Source organism: Anabrus simplex, chromosome 1 (assembly GCF_040414725.1).
Source record: "Anabrus simplex isolate iqAnaSimp1 chromosome 1, ASM4041472v1, whole genome shotgun sequence".
Taxonomy (NCBI): Eukaryota; Metazoa; Arthropoda; class Insecta; order Orthoptera; family Tettigoniidae; genus Anabrus; species Anabrus simplex.
The window spans coordinates 1136459439-1136486618 of record NC_090265.1 but is presented as its reverse complement, the minus strand read 5'-3'; the positions used below and the strand labels follow the sequence as shown (position 1 = coordinate 1136486618).

The window sequence follows — 27180 nt, the reverse complement described above, 5'->3', positions numbered from 1 at the left end:
TTAAGTCCAAATAATATTTTTATTAAACAAAACTTAAGGTACAAGTTTTTTTATTTTAGCCCATGATTTCTGTTGCCTTATGATCCAGCAACCTTTCGAGGAGAAATCTTACCACCTTCACGGAAGCCATTCCTGAAACACAAAAAAAGAGTATTAAAAAAATGAAGAAGTAGATTAAATAACAGTTTATAAAGATGAAAAATGCTGAATACTAATTTCAAGTGGAAGTAACTGGCGAGCTTGGTCGACGACCTCAGTGAAACCTGTGCTAGTTGGAAAGTAAGGATCAAGGGGATGAAAAGTTGAAAGTATCAAGATTCCTCTATTTTGCATTTATTTAACACATTGAGAACAGGCCCCAAACAGAGGCTGCTATGCTGTGTGGACGGTATAGTTTAAACTTCCAAGAAAGAAATTAAAATGCTGTTCTCAAACTACTGTAACTCAAAAGGTATTCAAGATATTGACCTCAACCTTGTAACATGTACTTAGTAAGTTGCTTAGTAGTCTGTATAGTGTGATATAAATGTTTTAATCACACAAGGTGCATATGAATGACAAACTATTTTGCTATGATGATATAAAAAAATGAATTCTAGTAGGAATGCCCTGTTTGTGCTCTTCGTATACTTATTGTACGAAAGTACGTAAGGATTTCTCTTTACGGTTACTCTGTTTAATATCAGCCATTAATCATTGGAAATATTCAATTCACTGTCACTCGGGTAAACGGTCTGCATAAAATTAATCGCAAATATCAGTTTCTGTAGGCAAATACGCACCATGCCACGTTGACATCCGGGCTGGAGCTCCAGGAAATAAACTCTTCTACATATCCGATATTATTTTGTTAAATACAGAATAGTTTTTTTAAAAATATGCAGAGCTTGTGACCCATGTGGTACATCAGATGATGAATTTGTGTATAAATGTTTAAATACTTTGTTATCACACAAGAAACTCAAGGTGCATATGAATGACGAACTACTTTGATATGATGGTATCCAAAAATGAATTGCAAGCCTGAAAATGAGTAAAGTTCGTTGACCGTGATGTCCGGTTCCATGGATAAAGGGTCAGTCCAAGGGATTCCAGGTTCAATTCCTGGCCAGGTTGGAGTTTTAACTTGCATTTGCTCTGCCTTGGGGGCCGGGTGTTTGTGTAGTCTTCATCGTAAGAATTTGTCTTAGATAGGGTCCTATCCTCACAGGGATCAACTCAAAAGTCTTGCACCAGACCTCTCCTGAGCCCATGCACCATTATTATTATTATTATTATTATTACGCAGGCGGATTAAATATAAATGTAAATTTGAATGTACCGCTGCCGTTGGTAATAATTCTGAGATGGTGCTTTGCCAGGATGTTGGTGGGGTGTCTGGAGAAGGGTTTTGCGTGCGCAAACGACGGTGTAGAGCTGGACTGCTTCAGTACAAAAGTGACCACAGGGCACAGGTCTGTTGCGCAATGCATCATTATCAAATTTATCGCAAAAGAGGGCACCAAACCTACTGAAATTTTGAGGCAGCTCCGCACACAGTTTGGGGAAGAAAACACTTTTGCAGACCGAATGTATGAGAGGGCTGAAAAATTTGTGGCAGGAAGAGAAGCTGTGGAAAATTAACCTCATGAAAGGAGATCGCAGATGAGCATCACTGCAAACAATGTAACATTATTGGTGAAGATCGGCAAATAAAAATTTTGCAAATTGATTTAGTCATAGGAATAAGTTACGGAAGTGCTAAAACCATCATCCGAGATGAACTCCATTTCAGAAAATTGTTTGCCAGGTGGGTGGGTTCCTTGTTCCTCAACCAGGAACAAGAAACTTTACACCAGGAAGTTTGTCAGACACACCGGTATCGCTATGAGCAGGGAGAGGATTTCTTGCATTGTATTGTGACTTGCGATGAAACTTGGGTGCATTATCACATCCCAGAGTCAAAGAAAGCAAGCATGGAGTGGTGGCGAAGAGACAAAGCAGGCCAAAACATGCCCATCTGCTAAAAAGTGCATGGAACAGTTTTCTGGCACTCCGGGTTGCTGGTGGATTTTCTTCATGAACAAAGGACAATTAATACAGCCTACTACTGTCGCCTTTTGGATGAAGCAAAATCTGTGTATTGCAACAAGCGACGCCGGCAACCGATCCTAAACGCCATTCTTCTCCATGACAATGCAAGGCCGCATACTGCCACTCAAACGCAGGAAGAACTGAAGGAAATTCACTGGACACCTCTGGAACACCCCCGTACATTCCATATTTATTGCCCTGTGACGACCATTTGTTTGGAACACCTAAACAAGACCTAGGAGGACAGCGGTTCGATGAAGCAAGTGTAGAAGAGTTTGTACGTAACTGGCTCCGCACACGTCCCTTTTCTATCAGGTATACTTTCCACCTCATACGCTATATCAGTACCTTTGAGGCATTTCTTACAGAGATGAAAAGGAAGGATTTTTACTGCGGACTTCTTTAGAGGGGTAATCGATATATACAATCTCAAATCTCTCTATATATAAGATGATGATGTCGGCATTAACCCTTACCCCTCGAATTAAAAATCTCTGTTGTCTCTAATACTCATATTTAAAATGTGAATTACTATCTCATATGATCTATATTCATCTTTCATGATTTTAGAGATAGCAGCTGTTTTAATTGATGTGGTTAGGCCTATAAACATTTACAAGAAGCTAAAGTGGGGAAAATAGGTGCAATATGTACAAATGAAACTATTTTTTACATTATTATTATTACTACTACTATCATTTAATTAAAAGAAAAGTATAATTATCAAATTCAACTAATGCCCTGTAAACATAGAATAAGAACACAGTTAACAGTCAGTCATCATTGAATACACTTTTCGGCATAGATCAATGTACTTTTTAGAACAAAAACAGCAAGGTCAACAGTCATAAAAATAAAAGCTTGCAGTGTTTATCACAAAGTTATATAAAAATGTTCACTTTTTGTACATTACTAGTTAGGAAGGGTAGCAATAACATATAAGAGCAAGACGATAATATAACATATCACCTAATGATACAATGGCTGTGTATGATACATCTGGAAACATTTTCCAGGGTGTAAGCCAGGTTTGCGTGTACACGTGTTGCAGTAGAACACAGTCTCTCGCCTGCCACCCTTCACTTTCCTATCAGAACACACTGCACAATCTTTAGAATTAATTGCTGTTTTCACTTGCAAAGATAAAATGAGAATGTACATTGAGGCGTTCTTCACAATCCGCAGTTGACGGACGACCATGTTTTCGTGAAGCAGTATTTCTCACATCAGTCACCAGCTGCTTGATGAGGTTCTTCCTGTACTGCTTGTGGCTGATTTTGACTTTCCCTTCTTTGATTCTTTGTTCATTGTATAACAGAAAACTATTCACCAAATACACTTCCAGCAGCCAGAAAAACATCTTTCACCACCATTTGACCGTTTTCCGCGTGAATGAATATGTAGATGTGTAATGGTCGTGTTTGTCTACACAACCCATATACTGATTATAATCGCATCACTTTTGGTTTTTCCACTTCCTTGATGATATTTCAATTCACTTTTCTTTGCACATTTTGTGTTGGTACATTACACCAGGTACTAAACATTACCACCAACCTCTTATCTTTCCACAGCAAAGTCATCATTTCATCATCTTCCTTAAAAGCTACGATGGTGTGTTTTTTCAGTTTCATGCCACCTGCTCTTCTTACACTACACGGCAATCCTTTTCGTTTCAGCTTGATTGTCCCTGTAATATGATACTCAAGGTCCCAACAGTTCCTTTGCCAACTCAGCCTGTATATTACCTATCAGTAAACACATGATAGCCACGTGCCCCATTGGTGGAGTTCTGCAGCTTTTCACACAAATGGAGAACTATTCTGGCAGAGAATGGCAAGTCGGGATGAGGCAAGGAGGCAGTTGTAGGTGCTCCAAAGTAAGGTTCTATTGCAACAATGTATCCTGTTGTAGAATCTGCTAACACAAATATTCTAAGACCCCATTTAGTGGGCTTCTGTGGGTTATAGCATTTGAACACTATCCTACCTTTGAAACCAACAGTACTCTGATCTACGCACACATTCTGCCCTGGTACAAAATACTCTCTGGATATTAAACAACATTCTGAATTTTTGAACCTCTCGCTCCCACCCCTACGGGAACACGAACAGCTGGTGGACAAACATGTAGCATCCAAAAAATTTGCAAGAAACGTTCACGACTTAAAACATCCTTGTAAAACGAACATTTGTCCAGCCAGTCTTCCGAAAAATAATCCTGCAGTTCAGGTCTAGGATACATGGCCATATTCAAAATAACTACTAAATGTTTTCATTTCTTTCAGTGATATTAGCCCACTTTTTCCAGATAGACCTGGGACTAAGAGGACCTATTTTATCCATTTTACTTTTAGCATACCAATTTGTTTCATTAGTTATTTCACCGAAAAAAATTATCGGTAAAAAGCAATTGAAAAAAGTGTAATTCGTTCTCCGGTTTCATACCTTGTGGTGGTTTGTAGCCTGAAACCACTGTAAACGGCAATTTCTTGAAATCGGGATCTGTTGATTTATAATTGCACCAGCCATCAGCATCAGCTACATGTGTTCCAATTTCCTTGTCATCATTATTTTCATTACTGGTACTGCTATCGCTGTTTGTGTCATTACCTCTATTGCATACTACATCCAATTCACTCTCTTCCGACTCAGATATATCACTAAGATCTTAAAAAACTTGCCTAATTTCATCATCTGTCATAATGCGCTCAGCCATGTTTGTTTACTATCGCTCGAGCCTTTGCGCAGGACACACCAGACGGCTACACTGCCATCTAAATAATAGATTTTCGACTGAATGTCAAATAGTATCAGGATTTTACGAAGTTCCACGCTGAATCAGAAGATGGCAGTACAGTATAGCATCGCGTATTTTGTTGGCTAAGAGACAGCAGACGAGCGGTGAGCAATAAAATATGTCGGGCCTCACCCGACATACGAGCGGTAAGAGTTAAAAACTTACCTATCCGATGTTGGAAATGTGTATTGATGGCAGGACACTATAAAGTGATCTCCATATGAACATTTTTTGGTTGATGCAATAAATATTAAAAAATAATTCCTGTTTATATTTGACCCACATTTAGTGGTAAACATAGAAGTAACAGTATCAGCTACATTACTCATAACTAGGGCTCGGATGTTTAAGACCTAAAAATAACCCAAATAAGCAAGCAAATATGACCTAAAAATTGATGAAATAGGACCTTGAAAGTGACGAAATATGACAAAAATTACAAAATATGAACCGAAAACAATTCATCTAAATATCGCCATTTTAAAATAAATTATAAATCGAAACGGCAAGGCCTTTGATGCATATTTGTTAATTCATTATTATTATTATTATAATATTATTATTTTCATATCGATTTTCTGAATACAGTATATATGTTTAGCAGTTATTCACAGTCGATTGCACTTGATTCACTTAAACATTTGTGAATGCATACCTATAAAGCACTATGTTCGTTAAGATAATCAGATCACACAACATTTTAAAAGTCAAGACATGTTTGCATCCTGCATTCGTGGTTTGAAGTACGAGAAAAATAGAAATCAATTTACTTTTAAAAAAAATTGGAACGTTTAAGCCCAGATTCCATTAATATTATTCAAATGCGTTAAAATTTAAATTGAGCACCACGATGCGAACTGATGATGATGATTGTTGTTTAAAGGGGGCTAACATCTAGATAATTGGCCCATGAAGCAAATTAAGCAGATGTCTTTCAATACATTGTGGTAGAAAAATGTGTATTCCAACCTGCGCCTAAGGCTAAAATGTTTTATATACTAATTTGAAACAAAACAAAAACTCATGATTTCACAAATGCTACAAGTTCAGTAGTAACTGGAAGGAGGTTGAGGTTCTAATATCTGAACAAAGACAAGTGAGTGATTGCCAGAAGTAATTAGCTCACTGCTGGGATGGGTTTTTCACGATTATTTCTGTCTCTATATGGGAGACCGAGTTGCCGAGTACAGCGGGTGGGGTAAAAGGTGCAGTGAGGTCTATGACCTTCACTCTATACAAAGGGTATTCCACTTGTATTAACTGCAGATGTGATACTGAGAAGCAGTTTTGTGAACACTAGTTCGCACTCGGTAAGTCAAAGATGATTTTGTTCAGCTACAGCTGTCGTCAAACCGCCAAAATACGTTTCTATGAAAATAACTGAAAATATGACCTTAAGGCAACAAATAGGCAAAATATGCATTTATATGACAAATAAAAGTCACTTAATTGTGACTATAATCACCTAATTTGAACCAAAATCCAACCAGGCAAGAAAATACAGAAAAAGAAAAAATATGACTTTTCCTAAACATCCGAGCCCTACTCATAACTGTAGTAGTAATTATATAGACTTATTCCAGCAGATGAGCGATTAGATACAGATTCAAGGGTTATGAATTTCATGTTGTTGGTCCGTACTGAACTGAGAATAACATATGAATTCATATGTTAGATACAGATTGCCATTCTTACGAAGGATGCAGTAAAAAAGATCCTTTCTTGCTCTTCAGCATTATGGATCTCTACAGAAAACACCTTCTCACTATGATTACTAAATTTACTAGGAGTACCTATGTCCTTAGGTACACTTTCCACCTCATACGCTATATCAACTCCTTTGAGGCATTTCTTGCAGAGCTGAAAGGAAGGATTTTTACTGCGGACTTATAGTGGTAATCAATACACACGCACTCAAATCTATATATATAAAAGAACATGTCCTGACTGAATGACAGACGCATTCGTCATCGCCGACCCAAAAACTACTGGACATAAAGAAATTAAATTTTGAGGATATATTTATATTACAATGTAGGTGCTCGCTAAGGGAGGATCTTTAGATATTCCGTCGCTAAGGGGGTGAAAAGGAGGGTGAATTTTTAAAATGAGTGAATCTATATCTCAAAAGTTTAAAAGTTTAGAGATGTAAAAATTGGTATTTAGCATTTCCTTTATATAAAAAAAATTTTTAAAAAACATGTATTTCTTGTTTTTGGAAAATCTCACTAGGAGGGGTGAAAAGTGTGAAAAAGGGGTTGAATGCCTTTAACCCCTCAGCGTCGCAGCCATTTAAATAGCTTCCTACCCCGTGGCCGGATGAGATTTCAAGTACGCGCGACTGAAATACATCGATTCACTTAAAGCGTTACTGCAAGTATAAGAGTAGCCCGATTTTCACGAAATTTGGAATTCCTTATGACAGAACTATGCACATGCAGATAATTATATAATTGTTTCACATTTCCTTAGTAATTTAGTTCCGTGTGATAGAGTTCGAAGCACTCTTTGAGACAGGGACTCAAGTCACACTCCTGGCAGCAGTACACTGACGTCTTCTTTTCGCCGTGTTTTGAACACAGGATACAATGTCTCTGAGGTTTGGATTTCCAACTCTTGAGTGCAATTTCCTTATAAAATATCTTTCCTGCAACCTTGGAACTGTATTATCTGATGCGCGCCGGCCATAAATATTTCGTTCCCCTCCCGAGCGAGCGTATTTTGTAAACAAACCTTTCACCAGCTGAACCCGATAAGGTAATTGCTCAATATTTGTCTCTGTGACCTGTGTGAGTATTATTAGAGAATTTAGCAATCAGTATTCACCGTTGAAAACTTCTGTTTGACCTGTATAATTATCTATAGTCTCTTACACGAAATTTTCAAGTACTGTTTCCTCCTCATCGTCACTCTCATCATTTACCACTGGTACATCATCTATTTCATTATCACTGCTGCTTATACTATCAATACTACTTCCGACTAAACTTTCATCTGAATTATACAATATTTCAAGCACGTTACTGTCAGTCATACCACAGCTGAGCGCCGTGCGTCACACGGACTGATGAAGCTGCAGTGAGACCGAAAGCAACAGGACGAAACTGAATGAGGGGAATAACATTTATGACGAAACAAACCAACTCGATACATATTTCAGATAAAAGGTCGAGACAACGTCTTTCAAACGAGATATATACCATGAACAACTGGTTCTCATATCATATGACAGAAAGCAGCACTATCTGACGCCTACACAGAGCGCTCGTGGAGAATTACGAAAATATTACAAGCTGAAAAATAAAGAAAAATATAATAAATAAATCGCACTCCCAATGTACAAATAGAGCAAAGAACATCACACGAAAAGACAAACTTCTCAGATCATCATTTCTTTATTTTGTTCAGTGGGGAAAAATGAAGCAAACGGACTTTAAAAAAAACAAGAGATTAGTGCTCAGACTTATTTGACAAATAATTATCCTTGCAAAAACAACTACATTATAACGATTTTTCACTTCTTATTTACAACACCGATAAAGCCGAAAATGTCTTCTTGGAAACAAAATAATTTGCATATCAGTAACTCCAAAACTCTTCACGCTATAGCCGTAAAGGTGAAACCATGTATGGGTCTATACCACGTATAGAGGTCGGCGCTGAGGGGTTAATGAGGTTACTTATATCTCAGAAACTGAAGATATCACAGACCTGAAAATTTGTATTTGGAATCTCCTTTAAAAATACACATTTTTTTTGTTTTTGGAAAATCCTATTAATGGGGGTTAAACAGGAGTGACAGATGGGGCGAATTTTTAGAAAGACAATATCTACAGTATATCTCAGAAACATAAAATGTTACAGTCGTAAAAATTGGTATTTGGAATCTCCTGTAAAAGTAAAGAAACGTAGGCGATTTGTTTTCGAAAACTCCACTTAAGGGGAACTAAAAAGGGGGTGAAATTTTAAAATGAGCATGTCTACAGTACATCTCAATAACTTTACGTGTTATAGAAGTGAAAAGTGATATTTTTAATCTCTCTTAAAAAGAAACAAACTTGTATTTTTTTAGTTTTTTGGAAAAACCACTTGGGTGGGGGGTAAAAATGACTGAAAATGGGGTTGAATTCCTCTTATTAGGATACTGATATCTCAAAACCTGAAGATGTTACAGACGTGAAAATTGGCATTTGATCACCTTCAAAAACAAAGAAAAAAGCATTTTGGGTGGAAAATCATCTCGTGGGGTTGAAAAGGAGTTGAACTCCTTTTATGAGGACACATACCTCAAAATCTGAAGATGTAGAGTTGTGATAATTGGTATTTAGAAAAGATGCTTTACCAATAAATAAACAACTACTTTTACCCGGAAAATGAAATGAAGTGAAAGGAAGGGAAAAAGTGAATTCCTCTTATGGGGATACTTATACTGTATCTCAAAGCTGAAAGCACTGGGCGAGTTGGCCGTGCGGCTGTGAGCTTGCATCCGGGAGATAGTAGGATCGAATCCCACTATCGGCAGCCCTGAAAATGGTTTTTCGTGGTTTCCCATTTTCACACCAGGCAAATGCTGGGGCTGTACCTTAAGGCCACGGCCGCTTCCTTCCAACTCCTAGGCCTTTCCTATCCCATCGTCGCCACAAGCCCTATCTGTGTCGGTGCGACGTAAAGCCCCTAGCAAAAAAAAAAAAAAAAAGAAAGAAAGAAAGCTGAAAGTAACAGACGTGAACATTGGTATTTGGATAAAGAAAAACACTTTTGGGGGGGGGGGGGGGGGGGGTTAATCAACTTGACGGCAGTGGGGTGAAAAAGGAATTGAGACCAATTGATTTCACTGTGGTTTTTATTTTTGCTAGTGGTTTTACGTCGCACTGACACACATAGGTCTTATGGCAACGATGGGGTAGGAAAGGCCTAGGAATTGGAAGGAAGTGTCCGTGGCCTTAATTACGGTACAGCCCCAGCATTTGCCTGGTGTGAAAATGGGAGCCCACGAAAAACCATCTTCAGGGCTGCCGACAGTGATATTCGAACCCACTATCTCCTGGATACAAGCTCACAGCCGTGCGCTCCTAACTGCACGGCCAACTCGCCCGGTGATTTTACTGTCTATATTGTACTTGATTCTGATAAAAAACCAATCATTTTTAATCTTTCCCGGGTTCGTTTTCAAGAGCCATCTTTTCCTTTGGAGAACTTAAAAGTTAATAATGCACGGAAGTATATCATTTGTATCGCCAGAAATCCCATGCACTTGCCTACGCGCGACAATGGTGCTGGTCACATTGTCAGCAATCACATAGGCAGCGGATATAATTTACCGCCAAGTAGCGGTCTTGCATCTTGCTGCGGGGACCAGATCATCATCAATAATAATAATAATAATAATAATAATAATAACCTAAATTCAACTAATATCAATAATTCAATAATAATGTTCTAGACTGTCATCAAAATGTGCGGATCATGCTGGAAACGGGTCCTGGCTGGGTAATGACTACGAATGCAGTTCGGCCGCCGGTTCAGTACCGCCAAGGTATCCAAGACGACACCACACCAGGCCTCAAGGATGTGATCCATATTAACCCTCAGGACGTTGTGCGAGGCAGTGTAACGTCAGTTACGTGCGGTGGAAAAGACCGTGCAATAATTCCCTATCGTTTTTTATATCTATTTGCTATTTATTATTGTTATGTTGCTATAATTTTTGTTTACTCTCTATTTTCATCATTAATAATAATAATACAAATATTATTTATTTACATTTAAATAGTGCATTAACATAATATCATGCCTGCCAACTTTCAGAAAGAGAAATCCGGAAGATCCTAAAGCGGAAAAATTAACACCGCGTGCATGCATCGAAAAGTCTTGAGACATAATGAAAAAGGATGGCAAGGGGGGGAAGGGGATGGGAGATTATTAACAATACTAATACAAGTCAAATATATGTTATGATCACCCCTGAAATTAAATACATACACAAAGTTACATCTTGACAAGCGCTCATCTGTTTCCACTTAACACTGGAAACACTTTCCGTGATCTTCTAACACAAGGAAATTAAGCAGAATATGCCTCCCTAAAAGACTGATAATACTGTTTCTTAGCCAAACTCATTACTAACACCAATATACTAAATCGCTTACAAATTTGTCACACAATTCCACGAGTTTCAGAACTACCGCCAATGTTACTCACACCCACACACAAACGAAGCCTTTTAGCTACTACAAAGCACGACGCAGTTACTAAAGTTGTTTTATATATATAAATTCACGGATTTCTTTTCTTGAAAATCACAGCCTGCTACTTGTTTGGGAACGTCTCAGTGAATGAAATACGATAGCAGTTGAGGTCGAACAGGTGACAAAAGCAGGTGATAATCGATACATTTGCCAGTCAAATTCCAAACACTGCATCTCGTATTACCAGCTACTATCGAAAGTGAAACATATCCGATCTGACCACAGAAAGCGAAACCAAGCGTGGATATTCAAAATCCGTACAATAACGTTGTTCATCCGTACAACCGTAAAACACACTCAAAATCCGTACATTTTACGGAAAAGACGGAATACTTGGCAGGTATGTAATATGATAACTAATGTTACGTTCTACTCAACACACAAAAATAGTGAAGTGGGAAGAAAATAGATTCACAGAATTCATGAAAGGAAACTGGTAAAAAAAAAAAAAAAAAAAAACAACAGTATAGTACTATGTACGAGTAATTTATAAGTATCAGTAAAAATATGTACAAAACAAAGTTACAGCAATATAAATAAGGTATACAGTCCAATGGCAAAAGGAAGGCTACATAGATAGAAGGCTAACAGCAATTTACTGTTCACTAAAGACAATTTATCATTCTTCATTATATTGGTGAGCTGACTGCATCCTTACCGTCTTACTAATAAAAAGTCCTTATACAGTTGTTAAACACTTTTATAGTTATACAGTGAATAAACCCTGTATAAGTGTTTTATATTTTTCTTACTAATAAACGTGGTATACGCATTGTATTACTATACAGCATGTATACATTCCTTCCACGGCGTAGGAATCTCTTCCTGCAGTTCACTGGTGTTTTTCGCACCTTCACCGCCTTTATGATCGCTTCTGCTGGTTATCTACAAGCAAAACTTTCCGGAAAGTCGCGCAGTAGCACGGCATATCGAAAAGGCAGTGGCAACACAAAGTGAGACAGCTGGAAATTGGCTTATATTGATATCAACATTTCTTCAGATTGCTTGTGCAATGAACGCCAAAAAATAAATGGAAAAGCTTAAGATCAATAGCTCCTAACTGGGATAGAACGGAAAACTTAGGCAACTGTAATTGAATTGGCGAGTTGAAAAGTGTACACATTCCAAAATCCTTACTTTTCAGGAGAAAGGAATACCTGTTGTGTAGTTAAAAGAAAGGTTTGACCAAAAAAGTTTTTATTAGGCATTTATACATGATATTTCTGCATATTCAACTACTAAGTATGGAAATCTTATTTCGTACGGTTTTCAAGTTATACCATTTTTTATGTCGAGGAATATGCCCATTTTTAGGGTACTCAAATTTGATAAAGATCTTTGTAGAGGCAGAAAATGTATAATAAACTTGCAATTTCAAAGTCTTATTAACCCCTCAGCGCCGACCTCTATACGTGGTATAGACCCTCTTTTCTTCCGTAGCCGCCGACCTCTATACGTGGTATAGACCCATACATGGTTTCACATTTACGGCTTTAGCTCGAAGAGTTTTGGAGTTATTGATATGCAAATTGTTTTGTTTCCAAGAAGACATTTTCGGGTTTATCAGTGTTGTAAATAAGAATTGAAAAATCTTTATAATGTAGTTGTTTTTGCAAGGATAATTATTTGTCAAATAAGTCTGAGCACTAATCTCTTGCTTTTTTTAAAGTCTGTTTGCTTCGTTCGTTCCCACAGAATAAAATAAAGAAATGATGATCTGAGAAGTTTGTCTTTTCGTGTGATGTTCTTTGCTCTATTTGTACATTGGGAGTGCAGTTTATTTATATTTGTCTTTATTTCTCAGCTTGTAATATTTTCGTAACTCTCCACGAGCGCTCTGTGTAGGCAACAGTTAGTGCTGCTTTCTGTCATACGATACGAGAACCAGTTGTTCATGGTATATATCTCGTTTGAAAGACGTTGTCTCGATCTTTTATCTGAAATATGTATCGAGTTGATTTGTTTCGTCATAAATGTTATTCCCCTCATTCAGTTTCGTCCTGTTGCTTTCGGTCTCGCAGCAGCTTCACCAGTCCGTGTGACGCGCCGCGCTCAGCCGAGGTATGACTGACAGTAACGTGCTTGAAATATTGTATAATTCAGATAAAAGTTTAATCGGAAGTAGTAGTGACAGTATAAGCAGCAGTGATAATGAAATAGATGAGGTAGCAGCGGTAAATGATGAGAGTGACGATGAGGAGGAAACAGTACTTGGAAATTTCGTGTAAGAGACTATAGATAATTATACAGGTCAAAGAGAAGTTTTCAACGGTGAATTCTGATTGCTAAATTCTCTAATGATACTCACAGAGACAAATATTGAGCAATTACCTTATCGGGTTCAGCTGGTGAAAGGTTTGTTTACAAAATACGCTCGGGAGGGAGAGGAACGAAATATTCAAGGCCGGCGCGCATCAGATAATACAGTTCCAAGGTTGCAGGAAAGACATTTTATCATGAAATTAGCACCCAAGAGTTGGAAATCCAAACCTCAGAGACACTGTATCCTGTGTTCAAAACACGGCGAAAAGAAGACGTCAGTGTACTGCTGCCAGGAGTATGACTTGAGTCCCTGTCTCAAAGAGTGCTTCGAACTCTATCACACGGAACTAAATTACTAAGGAAATGTGGAACAATTATGTAATTATCTGTATATACATAGTTCTGTCATAAGGAATTCCAAATTTCGTGAAAATCGGGCTACTCTTATACTTGTAGTAACGCTTTAAGTGAATCGATGCATTTCAGTCGCGCGTAGTTGAAATCTCATCCGGCCGCGGAGTAGGAAGCTATTTAAATGGCTGCGACGCTGAGGGGTTAAGCAGTAACACATTATTACACAAAAATACGCCCAACCATCATTTCTTTGATCGTTATTCATTGTCATTCCGCGAGACAGCTGGAAATGGGCTTATATTGATATCAAAATTTCTTCAGCTTGCTTGTGTAATGAACGCCACAAAAGAAATGGAAAAGCTTAAGAAAAGATCAAAAGCTCCTATCTGGGATATTTCGGAAAACGTAAGCAATTGTAATTGAATCGGTGAGTTGAAAAGGGTACGGTACACATTCCAAAATCCTACTTTTCAGGAGAAAGGAAAAAGTGTTTTGTAGCTTAAAAGAAAGGTTTGATCAAAAAGTTTCTATTAGGCATTTATACACCATATTTCTGCGTATTCAACTACAAAGTATGGAAATCATATTTCGTACGGTTTTCAAGTTATACCATTTTTTTAATGTTGAGGAATATGTCCCTTTTTAAGGTACTCAAATTTGATAAAGATCTTTGTAGAGGCAGATAATGTATAATAAAATCACAATTTCAAAAGTCTATTAAGCAGTAACACATTATTACACAAAAATACGCCCAACCATCATTTCTTTTATAGTCATTCATTGCCATTCCGTCTTTTTTAGTGTTTTACTTTACGAAGATTTCTAACCTCCATAACCTCTGAATGGTGTATGTCTTCTATGTTTAAAATACCGTGAGGATCATCCATTCTTTCAACTGTGTTCAATATTATATGGATAAGTGGAATATTTCACCATGATTATATTACTGTAGACAATAAATACCACGAAAATAAACTGCTCACTCGTTTCTTTTTCCACTACTCGCTGCTATACAGCGCTTATACAAGGGTTCTGGTCTGTATAAGCAATTCACTGAATAACTATAACAGATGTAAACACAAGAGGCTTATATGCGGTTTATTAGCAACGAATTTCACATAAACGGTGTATAAACCTTGTATAAATGTTATACACCATTTATTAGTAAAATGGTTAGATAATAAAACTGTTATATTCATTTTCTTCATCTTCTGTCCTCATACTGCAGGCTTGACAGGTGGAGACAGTGTGCTCCCAGCATATATACAGAGAGCAGGTAACACATGAAGTCTCTGTCTTTCTGTTTCTTGTTCTTTCACAGAAGGCATATCTCCCAGAGTTTTGATTGTTCCCCTCGGGCCTTTCTTCATCTCTTCCTGTCTCAATAATATCCCATAGTCTCTGCTTAATTTGTCGGGGAATATTTTCAAGAGATAAGCGGTAATGCAAGTGCTCGTGGCATAGCTCAGTTGCCAGTGTCTTAAAAAATGAACGACGGTTTATGTCAACTTTGTTTTGTAGTATTGCGAAACTTGATGAAAACTACGTTGAGGAGTGTAAAACGTCAGAGTCCATCGTCTGCTCGTTTATGATACTGTACGAGATGCTTTCAGTTTATCAACGACATCCACTTCCCCTTTCGATAGGTTATAAAAAGTCAATATTTCAGGTTTCTCTGCCTCACCCGATTCCTCATCAATGACATCACTGTTGTGCATAGTTGGTAACAACACTACGTTATTTTTCTTGGGAACATACGACGTGGACACATTTCCAAAGCCAAACATGCTGCTCCCTTCCGGTCTGGTTTTTTTTGTTTGAAGAAAGACGGGAGGTATTTCCCGTTTATTTTTTCTGTATCGTTCCAACCAGAGTAAGTCTGTGGTTGGCCAGAGAACTCAGCTAATGGCACTGACGTATGCCAATTGTCCGTGGTTACATTACGGCACATTTTACCAACTTATTTCCTATACATTGACGAAAAGGGCACCTGCCACGGAAGGCGTCAAGCATTTCGTCTATTGCGACGTATTCACTCAAAGAATAATACAATTTGCAATGTTCGACGAATTCCTTCCACACCTCCCGAAAAGCTCTGAATTTGTCCGATTTCTGATGATCTATCTTGCTTGTGAAATCATCAAACCGCATAGCAGTCAACAGGAATTGAAACCTTCCGAGACTCACAGTTTTGCGAAAAAGCTCAATACCATCTTGCTCTGCCAGGTAGAGCCTCTTCACCTCTGCACGGTTTGTGTCTGGGGCATCCAGAGGCCTGGTAATTTTCTCCTCTCATTCCAATCCACAGATTTGTGTAACGTATAATTTTGTCTAGCACATCATCTGGGAAGAATAACTGATGCAATAGGATATGTTAAATTACGAACTAAATTTAACGGGCCAGCCAAGTGCGATACTATATTATGCCTTCTGGCTCGTCCCTTAGACCTAGTACAGTGAATGTCCCACTTAGTTTATCTTGTCCTTTCCAGTGCATTGAGGTACTGCTCTGTCTTCCGGTAGAACCCTGTTCTCTGATATATCCATATTTTTCATCTTCAGTATCTGCAGAATCTTCGGTATCCATGTAGTGACCACTTTCTTCAAGAAAATCATCAATGTTGTCTTCTAAAATATTAGATGCCTCTTCTGTATCATTCACATTGTCATCAAAAAGCATCTTCCTTAGACTAACACCGAGCTCGATAGCTGCAGTCGCGTAAGTGCGGCCAGTATCCAGTATTCGGGAGATAGTAGGTTCGAATCCCACTGTCGGCAGCCCTGAAAATGGTTTTCCGTGGCTTCCCATTTTCACACCAGGCAAATGCAAAGTCGCCATAAGACCTATCTGTGTCGGTGCGACGTAAAGCAACTGGCAAAAAAAAACTCCTTAGACTAACTTGTAGTTTTCGTAATGTTTCATTACGTTTCTCTTCCTTTTCCACACTATCAATTTGTTTATCCTATCAACTTCTTCAGAATCCATTTTCTCTCACAACACAAGTAAATAAACAATTCATGTATACTAATAGTGGCACATCCAGTGTTAGAACCAAATTCAACAAACGGCTGTAGTTGCCTGCGCTCGAAAGCACGCGCACTCACAAACATGCACAGCGATAATAGAATAGCAACTAGGGAGTGCTACTTGGCTTTAAACACTAGAGGAAGGTTGCGGGGTAGATATGGTGGAGGGAGAAATCTGCCCTGCAACAATTGTAGACAGAGTAACAAAGGAAGAATGCGAGTGGTCGAAAAGACCACGGCGCGACGTCCCGAGGGTTAAAAATGCTTATAGGAAAAGATGGCAAAAATTTAGGGACCCAACTGACCAGCTCGAATACCTGGACCTAGCCCGGGAAGTACGAAATCGATTGCTGGAAAGAAAAAACGGGAGGAACTTTGCCGTAATCTCTCAGAAAACGAGTCAGATCGTGAATTTTGGCGTATCCTCTCATAAAACGAGCCAGATCGTAAATTTCGGCAACTATACAACCTGTGACAAAGTTCAGTGAGTAGGGTGCACTATCAACACAGATGAGCAATGCACGACAGTGACCTTATTGTCCTTCGAAATAGTCCCCTCCCATAACTATGCACTGCTGAGATCGGCGATATATGTCCTGGAAACTGCAAGAAGGCTTTCTTCGGCATGGTGTTCAAAAGCCTCGTCGCGTTTCGTTGGATGTCAGGAATACCGTCAAATCTATTTCCTTTCAAAGTGAGTTTGATGCGCGACTTTTCAGCCCTGACCTTTTTCCGGCAAGGGGATCCCGGAGAACACCAAACCTTGTTTTGCCATTTTGTTTCAGGGTCGTACCCGAGACCAGGTTTCATCCACAGTGACAATACAGTTCAAGAAATTTGTTGTCGCATCTGTCGTTTCGACAAAATACCGTAAAGCCCCTAAACATGCCTGCTTCTGATCGTCAGTCAAGTGATGTGGCACAAGACAAGAAGACGTTTTCCTCTTCCTTAACTTCTGGGTAACGATTTGTCGCATGGATTAACGATTAATCTGCAGTTCATCCGCTATCACGCACACAATTAATCGCCGATCGTTCATGATTAATGTCCTCACCTTCTCAATGTTTTCGTCACTGACGGCGGTCACCAGTCTTTAGCTATGGGGGTTGTCATAAACACTTTCCCGGCCTCCTCAAAAACGATTAATTCCCTTGGCACAGGGACTTAAGTGACCCCAACATTCCTGCAACTCTCATAACGCCCACGCCTTTTCTTTTGTCCGCACCTAAATCGCTTGTAGTCCATAGTAGAATTGAAGACATGCCCGGAAAAACTGGTTAACCCTCAAAAGTAAAATATTTGAGTTACGCGCTGCCATATCTTTATCACAAATCACCTTGGCAAGTTATTCCAATCCCTAACTCCGCTTCCTACAAACGAATATTTGTCCCAATTTGTCCTCTTGGAATTCCAACTTTATCTTCATATTGTGATCTTTCCTACTTCTAAAGACACCACTCAAACTTATTCATCTACCAATGTCATTCCACCCCATCTCTCCACTGACAGTTTGGAACATACCACTATGATACAGATGTTGATTCCCATAGGGAACCTGAAAAATTTGTTCCAAACGAGTAAATTTATAATACCGATATAGCTGGTCCGTTATTGGACATTATAAATTTCCCAGCTAACTCATTCCTGGTTGCCAGCGTTTTGCCCTAGTGTGCTAAGTTGGGCTCATCAGTTGGTAAATAACACACCTACCAAGACGCATGGCTAGTGCTACTGTGGAGGCTACTGCGTAAGCTACTTGGAGCCAGCGGCAGTGCCAATAGCATACCTTCCCAGACGCAAGGCCAGTGCATACTTGGAGACATACAGTCAATATTTGAAGCAAGAAAAGGGTGGAGGTGAGACCAACAACAATGGAGGTCCCTCATTAATAATCCAACCCAGGAGAGAACTAGAAACTGAAAGTCAATAATACCCAAAAACTGCAGCGCACACAGTAGATGATCAGTCAGTTCTTCCGAAGATAAGAAAATAATGTTCAATTGATAATGCAATGGTGGATTTGATTGCCACATTTTGTGTTTTTCATCACATATACAGCTTTGAGGCAAACAGAGCCTAATTAGTTACTATCAGTAATTTTGTTACAAAAGTAACCAAACCATCCTATTAGTAGTTTTGACAATGACAGTAAATTTTAAGGTTACTGAAAACTTGCATTCGACAAAGCCAACCAACAGCAATACAGGAAATTGTCACAGTTTGCACATTTACACAAGTCAGTTTTAATTCATCTATATACTGGGCGAGTTGGCCGTGCGGTTAGGAGTACATGGCTGTGAGCTTGCATCCGGGAGATAGTGGATTCAAGCCCCATTGTCAGCAGCCCTAAAGTTGGTTTTCCGTGGTTTCCCATTTCCACACCGGGCAAATGCTGGGTTTGTACCTTAATTAAAGCCATGGCCGCTTCCCACTTCTAGGCCTTTCATATCCTATCGCCGCCATAAGACCTATCAGTGTCGGTGCGACTTAAAACAAAAGAATTCATCTATACAAGTAAGAATACTTCTACGGGTAGGCTGATGGGTCCCTGGCTAGCAGAAAGGAAGGATCTCTTCTCGCTGTTACTTCTGGTAATGCTTCACAACACTGTCATATGCTTCAACTGCTTCCTAAACATGGGTACTATCTGCGCACTTTTTAGCGATAGATTTACACCCTAGAGCTGAAGCGGTCAACCTTGGTAATCTTCGAGATTCGTACTGGCAATCTTTGAAACACAAACTATGAATCGCTTATGCATCGCTGTGCGACGTCTGGCGTACACTTTACGTACTAGTACTGTTATTTACACAGCAAAGCCAAACTATAGAATTCACTCTAGGAATAAGATTCGCATCGAGAAATGTTATATAATGTGCGAGTGACACAGTTATTGGCTTAAAATAACAAAGATTTAGAAAATTTATATCGATCGATCATATTATCGATTCATACCAGATTTCATTTCCACTCAGTTGGTAGTACTTACAGAACCGGAAGCGTTCCCTTCTTACTCCTCAAACCCGTACACAAATCTATCGCTAAAAAGTGCGCAGATAGTACACACAATCAAATTTTTATTGTATATGTTCTTATTACAAAACATACTTACACTTCATAGCAATGCATTTCAAAATAAAAATTCACAAAGTTTTCTGTAAAGCCCAATTTCAAGACAGTGAAGGCCCTGATGATACCGACAGTGACGAACCTTCAGAACAATATGGCTCAAGGAAGATAAGAATGGTGGTGATTCTCATAGATTTGAATGCCATCAATGCCTTAGAGATAGTGAAATGCTTTCTGATCTGACATTACATTCCTGAGCGGATAGTGACTCAATTATTATTTGAGAACACAACTCATGCTATAGGCACGACCAGGCCAAAAATAATGAACATTTGAAGAAAATAGTAACATATATAATTTCCATATTGAAATTTTTTGAAGTTCAGTTTAAATATTTCATTAAGAATTTTCGAACATTAGCTACGGCCTCTGAAAACCTCTCAAGTATATTTTCAACGATAGTACTAGGAAGCACATCTGACCAAGGTTAAATAGAGATTTCCAGGCAAACCATTTGAAATATAATTGCAGCACATTAATTTTCATTGAGATTAACACTGAACAAACCTACCTGAACCGCCGGCGTACAATCTTGAGTGTGCGCATTCTGCCAGTACCAGTTGTCTTCCTGCGCTGAGCCTTTACACTCCAGTTGTCTGGAAATAACAGTACAAAATAGTTACCATGTAACTGCTTACAAATTTCTTCAAAAATAAACATAACCCAAATTCAAGAACATAAAAAGAAAAGAATAAAGATGTTCTAAAGCAGGGATGGAGAACCTCCAGACGAATCATTCATATGTTTGTTCGATGCCAAACGAAGAAGGAAGAGAGTTTGTTTGTGTTATGGATGCTAAAATGGTTACAAAAGCATACTGTATCAAACTAACAACATTTTGGATTAGAGTTTAACTTACTACATTTAACTGAAGTCTTTTGAGGCAGGGTACACATTGAAACATCCATCCACGTGGAGGGCAACTTTGCATTTGTTACACTCAAAGCAAGATTCCTTCCGGATTCCACGCTCAAAACAGGCTTTACATCTCCTTGATGTGGCTGATTTACTTGCTGTAGGAGCAACTGTTTCAGGAAAGTGACCCCAGTGCCTTCCCTGCAGTCTCATTGGTGTGCTACCTTGAGACGGACCTCCTATAGTGGCATAATCAGGAAGGGTGACTTCTTCCAAAATTTTATTTGCATATGCATTGGTTTCCTTGCAAATCCCCCCCCACCCCCCCGAAGAGTCAGTAAGGAACTAACTCACGTCATATTCTGTAGCATTATCACCCAGACGCCTCCTGACTACAGTATTTAGCTCCTGAACAACTGCAGACACATTTCCTTTAGGAAAGTTAAGTGGCCAAACTCCATTTTTAATGGTTCGATGCGGTGAGGTTATGTATGAAATTATCCTCATCCTCACTATCACTTTCACGAGCAGAGTCACAGTTCTCAGACGCACTATCACTGCTAAAACTACTATCGGATAATTCTGAGATATCTTCATCACCACTATCAAGCGGAAATTGCAGAATTCTTTCCCCTTCCTCCTCGCGATGTTTACACGACATCTTGCTTCATGGTAGCATTCATTTCATGAACAAGACGACCAATTTTAGAAGCAAAATAAACATTGACAACATAGCCTTCGAATAATAACATTGGCATGTAAAGATGCTAGAACTATCTAGGAATGTAATTCTAAAGTACAACATCACAATCGAAAGAAATCGGTAGTCAAAAGTATTTCCGACTTGAGTACACGGGGATGGTTGTACCCGTCACTGCATGTTAATGAATGTGGAACTCTTGACGGCTGTACCCGTCATTGTAGCGGAATGGGTTAAAGTTACACTGATTGCATTCCGGTCGCATACGATAGGGACATCGCCCAGGCTAAATGCGAATTAGTTCGCAATGCAATCTGTCTTAATGGTAATGTACTACATACCCATATATCCTATACATTCATTTTTAAATCTTTATCAAGTGACGTTAGCCAAGTGGTAAAGCTAAGAGGTTACAGACTTCAAGATTAGTGGTTCAAATCGGCCTGTTGCCAGGATTTTATGAGGTTAAATTCACGGAAGATGCAAATATATATGGTATAAATAAATGTAAGAGAAGAGACAGGTAGAAATAGGCGGCAGGAGAGTGGAGAGATAAGAGAAAATTAAATTAGTAAAATAAATCTAAACTTTTAGTTTCTCCCCACCCAACACCCGTACTACCCAGCCAGGCCCTGCAAGTATGAAGTCACAGATGTGCTGGAGAATTCTGGTCATGATCTTAATGACATTGCTGCTTCAGTACCCGGTGTGCAGACTTCGGGATGATAAAAATCATATAAAAATGACGTGCAACGATACCGTAAGTATCCCGCCCCCAGAAATATTCTTACTTATACAGAAGAATTAAAACAGGCTGTGTAAATCAGCTGAATGCCAGCACGTGCTGTGTTCCTATTGGCTAGCCAATGTTCGTGCCGTGTTCCCATTTGCCGGCCAAGCATCGTATCGTCCCCAACAGAGCTTGCATCGTGTGCAAGTACAGGGCTGCCATATTAACCAAAAGTAAGAGAACTACCAATTTCACTGTCACCTCTTGTAATTTTTGTCTAACATATCCAGATCAATAGTGGTGTCACGCAGGATACTAAAGGCCTAAGGGCCACTTCTTGGCTCTAACCTGGGGGCTTACGTCCCCAAAAAACCAAACCCCACGACGCAAGAGCCCTGAAGGCCCATGGCCTACCAAGTGACCGCTGCTCAGCCCAAAGGCCTGCAGATTACAAGGGGTTGTGTGGTCAGCATGACGGATCCTCTCGGCCGTTATTCTTGGTTTTCTAGGCCGGGGCCGCAATCTCAGTCAGATAGCTCTTCAATTGTAATCACGTAGGTTAAGTGGACCTGGAACCAGCCCTCAGATGCAGGTAAAAATCCCTGACCTGGCCGGGAATTGAACCCGGGGCCTCCGGGTAAGAAGCAGGCACGCTACCCCAGACCCCCTTAAATTGCCTCCAGGCCAATGGTCTAGTCATTAGCCAGACCTAACCAATCCAGACCAATGGATGTCACTCCCCGAACCTAACCAATCGAAGCACAACGGTCTTGTCACTAAGAATGCATAAGTTGGCAATCCTGCCGAGTGTTTCGTGTCATCGTCTGAGTCACACCATGTTGGTTCACCGACCTCAATTTTGCACACCGGGTACGGAAGTTTAACTGAAATGACTATACTCCGCACGGCTCTACTTCTAAATTGACGTTTAGGCCGATTTTGGCTCTGTCTGGTGGTTGTGCACCGAAGCATAGACATCCAACCAATCCCAACCTGCCATTTATATCGGCAGAGCACGATCTCGAAACCTAGTTGCCAAGTCTGATATTTACATTCACCACGTGGTTAACCTATCTCGTTCAACGTGTATGGTATTCGGTACGGTTCGCGACCATTTGCATTTTCCTCCAGTAATTAGTGTTTTATCATCTAAGTTTTATCTCTCTAGTATAGTACAGTATAGCGTAGTTTACAGTTTAGCATAGCATAAGTACAGTATAGGTTTAATTATTAAATAGTTGTAGTTTTATTTACGTCCGTGTATCAGTGTACTTAGTTCGTCGTGTTTACCATGTCTCAGTGTAGTTCGGGAAAGACAAGTGGCAAGAAATCGAGACGTGTGGGACAAGGCACGCCCTTGAGAAGCCAGGCTCGTGAAATTGTGTCCAATGTGCGCGAATACTTTGAGAAAGAAAAGGAGAACGGTGCTACATTGCTTCCTTTAGCACAAGCTGTACAGAGAACTGCCGACGCTACCAAAGTGAGTAAATACACAGTAGTGGCAATTGGAAAGGAGAAATACCACGCTAAGGAACAATCTCCTGGATCCTCTAAGTTTGAAACACCGGGTAAGAAAAGGAATCGGGCCAAACCAGTGACAAACTTGGGACAGTTTCGAGAAAGATGCCATTCGTCGTCATATTTATGACTACTACCGCAGATCAGAACACCCTACTCTTGCGAAGCTACGCGAGTCTCTGAAGGAAAGCAAACTATTTAAAGGAAGCAAGAATTCACTGAATGTTGTGGTAAAGGAACTGGGATTCCGTTACAAGAAATTAAACGGTCGCCGAGTGTTAATGGAAAGAAGTGATATTGTGATGTGGCGCTGCCGGTTTTTAAGGGACGTTATGAAGGAAAATTTTGATTCGAGTGTGGTTAGATGAAACATGGATTAATGCAAACCATACCGTAGGAAAAGGCTGGACAGATGATTCTGCGGAAGGTACAATGGCAGTGTCCATTGGAAAGGGGGGAAGAATTATTGTGCTACATGCCGGTACCGCAAACGGATTTGTACCTAACTGTTTATATGTTCTGAGGTCTAAGAAGACTGGCGATTACCACGAGGAGATGAATGGTGTCAATTTTCAGAACTGGTTTGAATACACATTGATGAATAACCTGTCTGAAAATTGTACAATAATAATGGACAATGCCCCCTACCATTCCGTAATTCAAGACAAAGCTCCGACAATGGCAGCACAGAAGTCGATTCTTGCTGAGTGGTTAAGGAGGCACAACATTCCTGTGCGGGACGACATGAAGCAAGGTGAACTGTTGCAGCTTGTGAAAGAAAACAAGCCACAATTTCCTGTGTATGTCGTGGACGAAATTGCAAGACGTCATGGACATAAAGTTATTCGACTTCCACCTTATCATTGCCACTTCAATGCAATAGAGAAGATTTGGGCTCAGGTTAAGGGTTATGTTGCAACAAAAAATAAGCGTTTTACTGTACCAGAGGTGGAAAACCTGTTAACCGAAGCTGTGGCGAACGTCAGTGCCGATGACTGGAGGAAAGTTGTGCGCAGTGCACAAAGATTAATACGTGAGGCGTGGGAAAATGAAGATGTACTGGAGAACTCCGTCGAAAGTTTAATAATATCTTTGGGACCTGGTGATAGTGACAATGATTCATTGTTAGAGGGTTCCAGTGACTCTGAGATCAGTGGAGTGTTCCCTTTGTAGGCCATAACCTCCTTCCTGTGCCAGCCATTGGCGGTAAGTGATGTGTTATTTCCTAATTCTCTTTTATTCTGAATAATATATTCTCTTATTAGTGTCAGATGTTGTTAGTAAGTGTAGATTTTATGAATTTGTTTTCATTCCATATGTATTTGTTTTTCTGAGTACGGTATTAGGCCTACATTTTACTATATATGGCTGTTTACCGCGGTCGTATTGCATCAGCTGTTCTCGCGGGCGTAGCGCGCTGGCAACAGAGGATTGGCGATGCTCATTTGTTTTGCAAAACTTCAATTTAGAAGTAAGGCCATGCGGAGTATACTGAAACCTTCCTTATTGAAGGTCTCAAGATAAGGCGTTTTCTGCCATCAACCGATAACGTAACAAAGGTGCTGAACGATAGGCGACAAAACAGAAAGGAAATATGGACAGAGTTCTAGTGAAAAGATGCCATGCTGACTACAGACTGGAAATAATCCAATTACAGCAGACATCTTGTAACACTTCACAGTCCACGGATTTCACTTTATGTTCAATAGTTAATGTTAGGTTTGTTCGCAGAACGAATCCGTGATAGTTCGATTTATCGTCCATATGCGCATGCGTGGTTGGCAACTAGTTTGAAATATGACGAGCTAATTTCCACTACGAACGGAAGTGGTTGGAAAGGTCTGCTGTTTTGAACCAACGTGTTTTGTATTCTGTAAGCTTCAGAAATTAATTAGGATTTTTTCGAAACTCCAGGTATTAAAATTGATAAACACGGTAAGATAACAACGTGAATGACTACATAGTATTAGTTTAAAGTCTGAATATATAGGCTATACTTAGACATAAATACAGAAGTGGGTTATATTTTCAAATTTGGTAAATTTTACTTATTTTGTAAGGTTACTTCAGCAACTAATCACGGCCGTGAAGTAATTCTCAGGTCAGTTATGGAACGAACATAGATGGCAGCGGGTATGCGCGCTCATATTCTGACTCGCTGACTGAAAGAGTTTTCGTCCAGGAACAGAAACTGTTCCAACGGTTTGCTGATGGCTTCCAACAGTTTGAAAAGTTTGTATGAACAACACATTAGTAGTCAGCAACTCTGATGATCGCTACTACGAACGTGAATTTGAATGTGCGCATGCGTCTGATAGATGGCAACCGTTTCTGACTGTACTACGAACAAAGCTGTTATTTGCTTTACGTCCCACTAACTACTTTAAAGGTTTTTGGAGACGCCGAGGTGCCAGAATTTAGTCCCGCAGGAGTTATTTTACGTGCCAGTAAATCTACCGACACGAGGCTGTCATATTTGAGCACCTTCAAATACCACCGGACTGAGCCAGGATCGAACCTGTCAAGTTGGGGTTAGAAGGCCAGCGCCTTAACCATCTGAGCCACTCAGCCCGGCTTTGTTATGTTCAAACAAGTGGTACGACGAACTGTGCCCCGAATGCATCTGTGCAAGAAACAGTGCGATAGGTAGCTTGCAATGGCCTATAAACAAAGAATAAGACTCGCTATCAAAAATTCGGCACATCGTACGCATAGCTTATTATCTGGCCGCTGGCTGCAGTTATCTATTATTATCAGACTTTTACACAGGACTTAACAAACTTTTAAAAGGATTAACTTATTACAGGGTCCCTTGAAACGCACGTCAAAATATTGCACTTGTCAAATCAGCCCAAAACATTTCGAGTTAATATCCAATATTTAAAAAAAAATACTTACAGCTCCTCAATTTACGGCTAGGATATCCGCACTGGGCACATTTTGACTTCTGTATATGATAGGATGAACGTCCACACCTACGACACAGCGTGTGTGTCTTATTCCGACGTTTACCAAAACTTGATGTACCTTTAGTCTGGAAATTAACATTAATATTCAGATAATGGATTTCACTTCAATATGACATACATTTACAAATAACTAGGTTCAGAGAGATTCCAAGGCAATATCTTCGACTTGTACAAAAAAGAAAGAATATCATCAAATAACAGCCATAACATATTACCATCCTTCCGTTATAACCTCACTTTATAAATGTTAATTTCTCTCCCTTACACGAACAAACTACACAAAACAACACCACTTCAATGACAAACATACAATTATAAATCACAGTGAAATTCAATGCCTTTTATCACATGAATGATGCATCAACAACTAATGGATAAAAGTTCACATTACGAACTTACCATATTTCCACGCTAACGCAAACTTGATGGAAGAATAAACCAAAGAGGCTAAAATACGGACACAGCCACTCAAAGAGAATGCATAGCTACCACCTACCGTTGCCTACGAGATATACA

The 27180-nt window shown here is 39.5% G+C and overlaps 1 protein-coding gene across 2 annotated transcripts; it reads right to left on the bottom strand.

The window, feature by feature from the left end:
• On the bottom strand, window positions 1-27180 carry RpL37a (ribosomal protein L37a). 2 transcript variants are annotated; one of them, XM_067150603.2, is made up of 4 exons: window positions 27064-27180; window positions 26594-26729; window positions 20404-20488; window positions 1-132 (listed from the first exon to the last, which is right to left on the bottom strand). In XM_067150603.2, the coding sequence occupies exons 1-4, from the start codon at window positions 27064-27066 to the stop codon at window positions 78-80; spliced, it is 279 nt and encodes a 92-aa protein (XP_067006704.1). In that variant the 5' UTR covers window positions 27067-27180; the 3' UTR covers window positions 1-77. The 2 variants fall into 2 exon arrangements, with proteins under 2 accessions (XP_067006704.1, XP_067006705.1); XM_067150604.2 differs by lacking the exon at window positions 27064-27180 and adding an exon at window positions 26880-27000.

Coding starts and splice junctions, on each gene's coding strand:
- RpL37a (XM_067150603.2), bottom strand. Junction 20,489..26,593: donor TAGCCGTAAATTGAGGAGCT/GTAAGTATTTTT, acceptor TGTTATTTCCAG/ACAACTGGAGTGTAAAGGCT. Junction 133..20,403: donor ATTGTACGCCGGCGGTTCAG/GTAGGTTTGTTC, acceptor TTTGTGTTTCAG/GAATGGCTTCCGTGAAGGTG.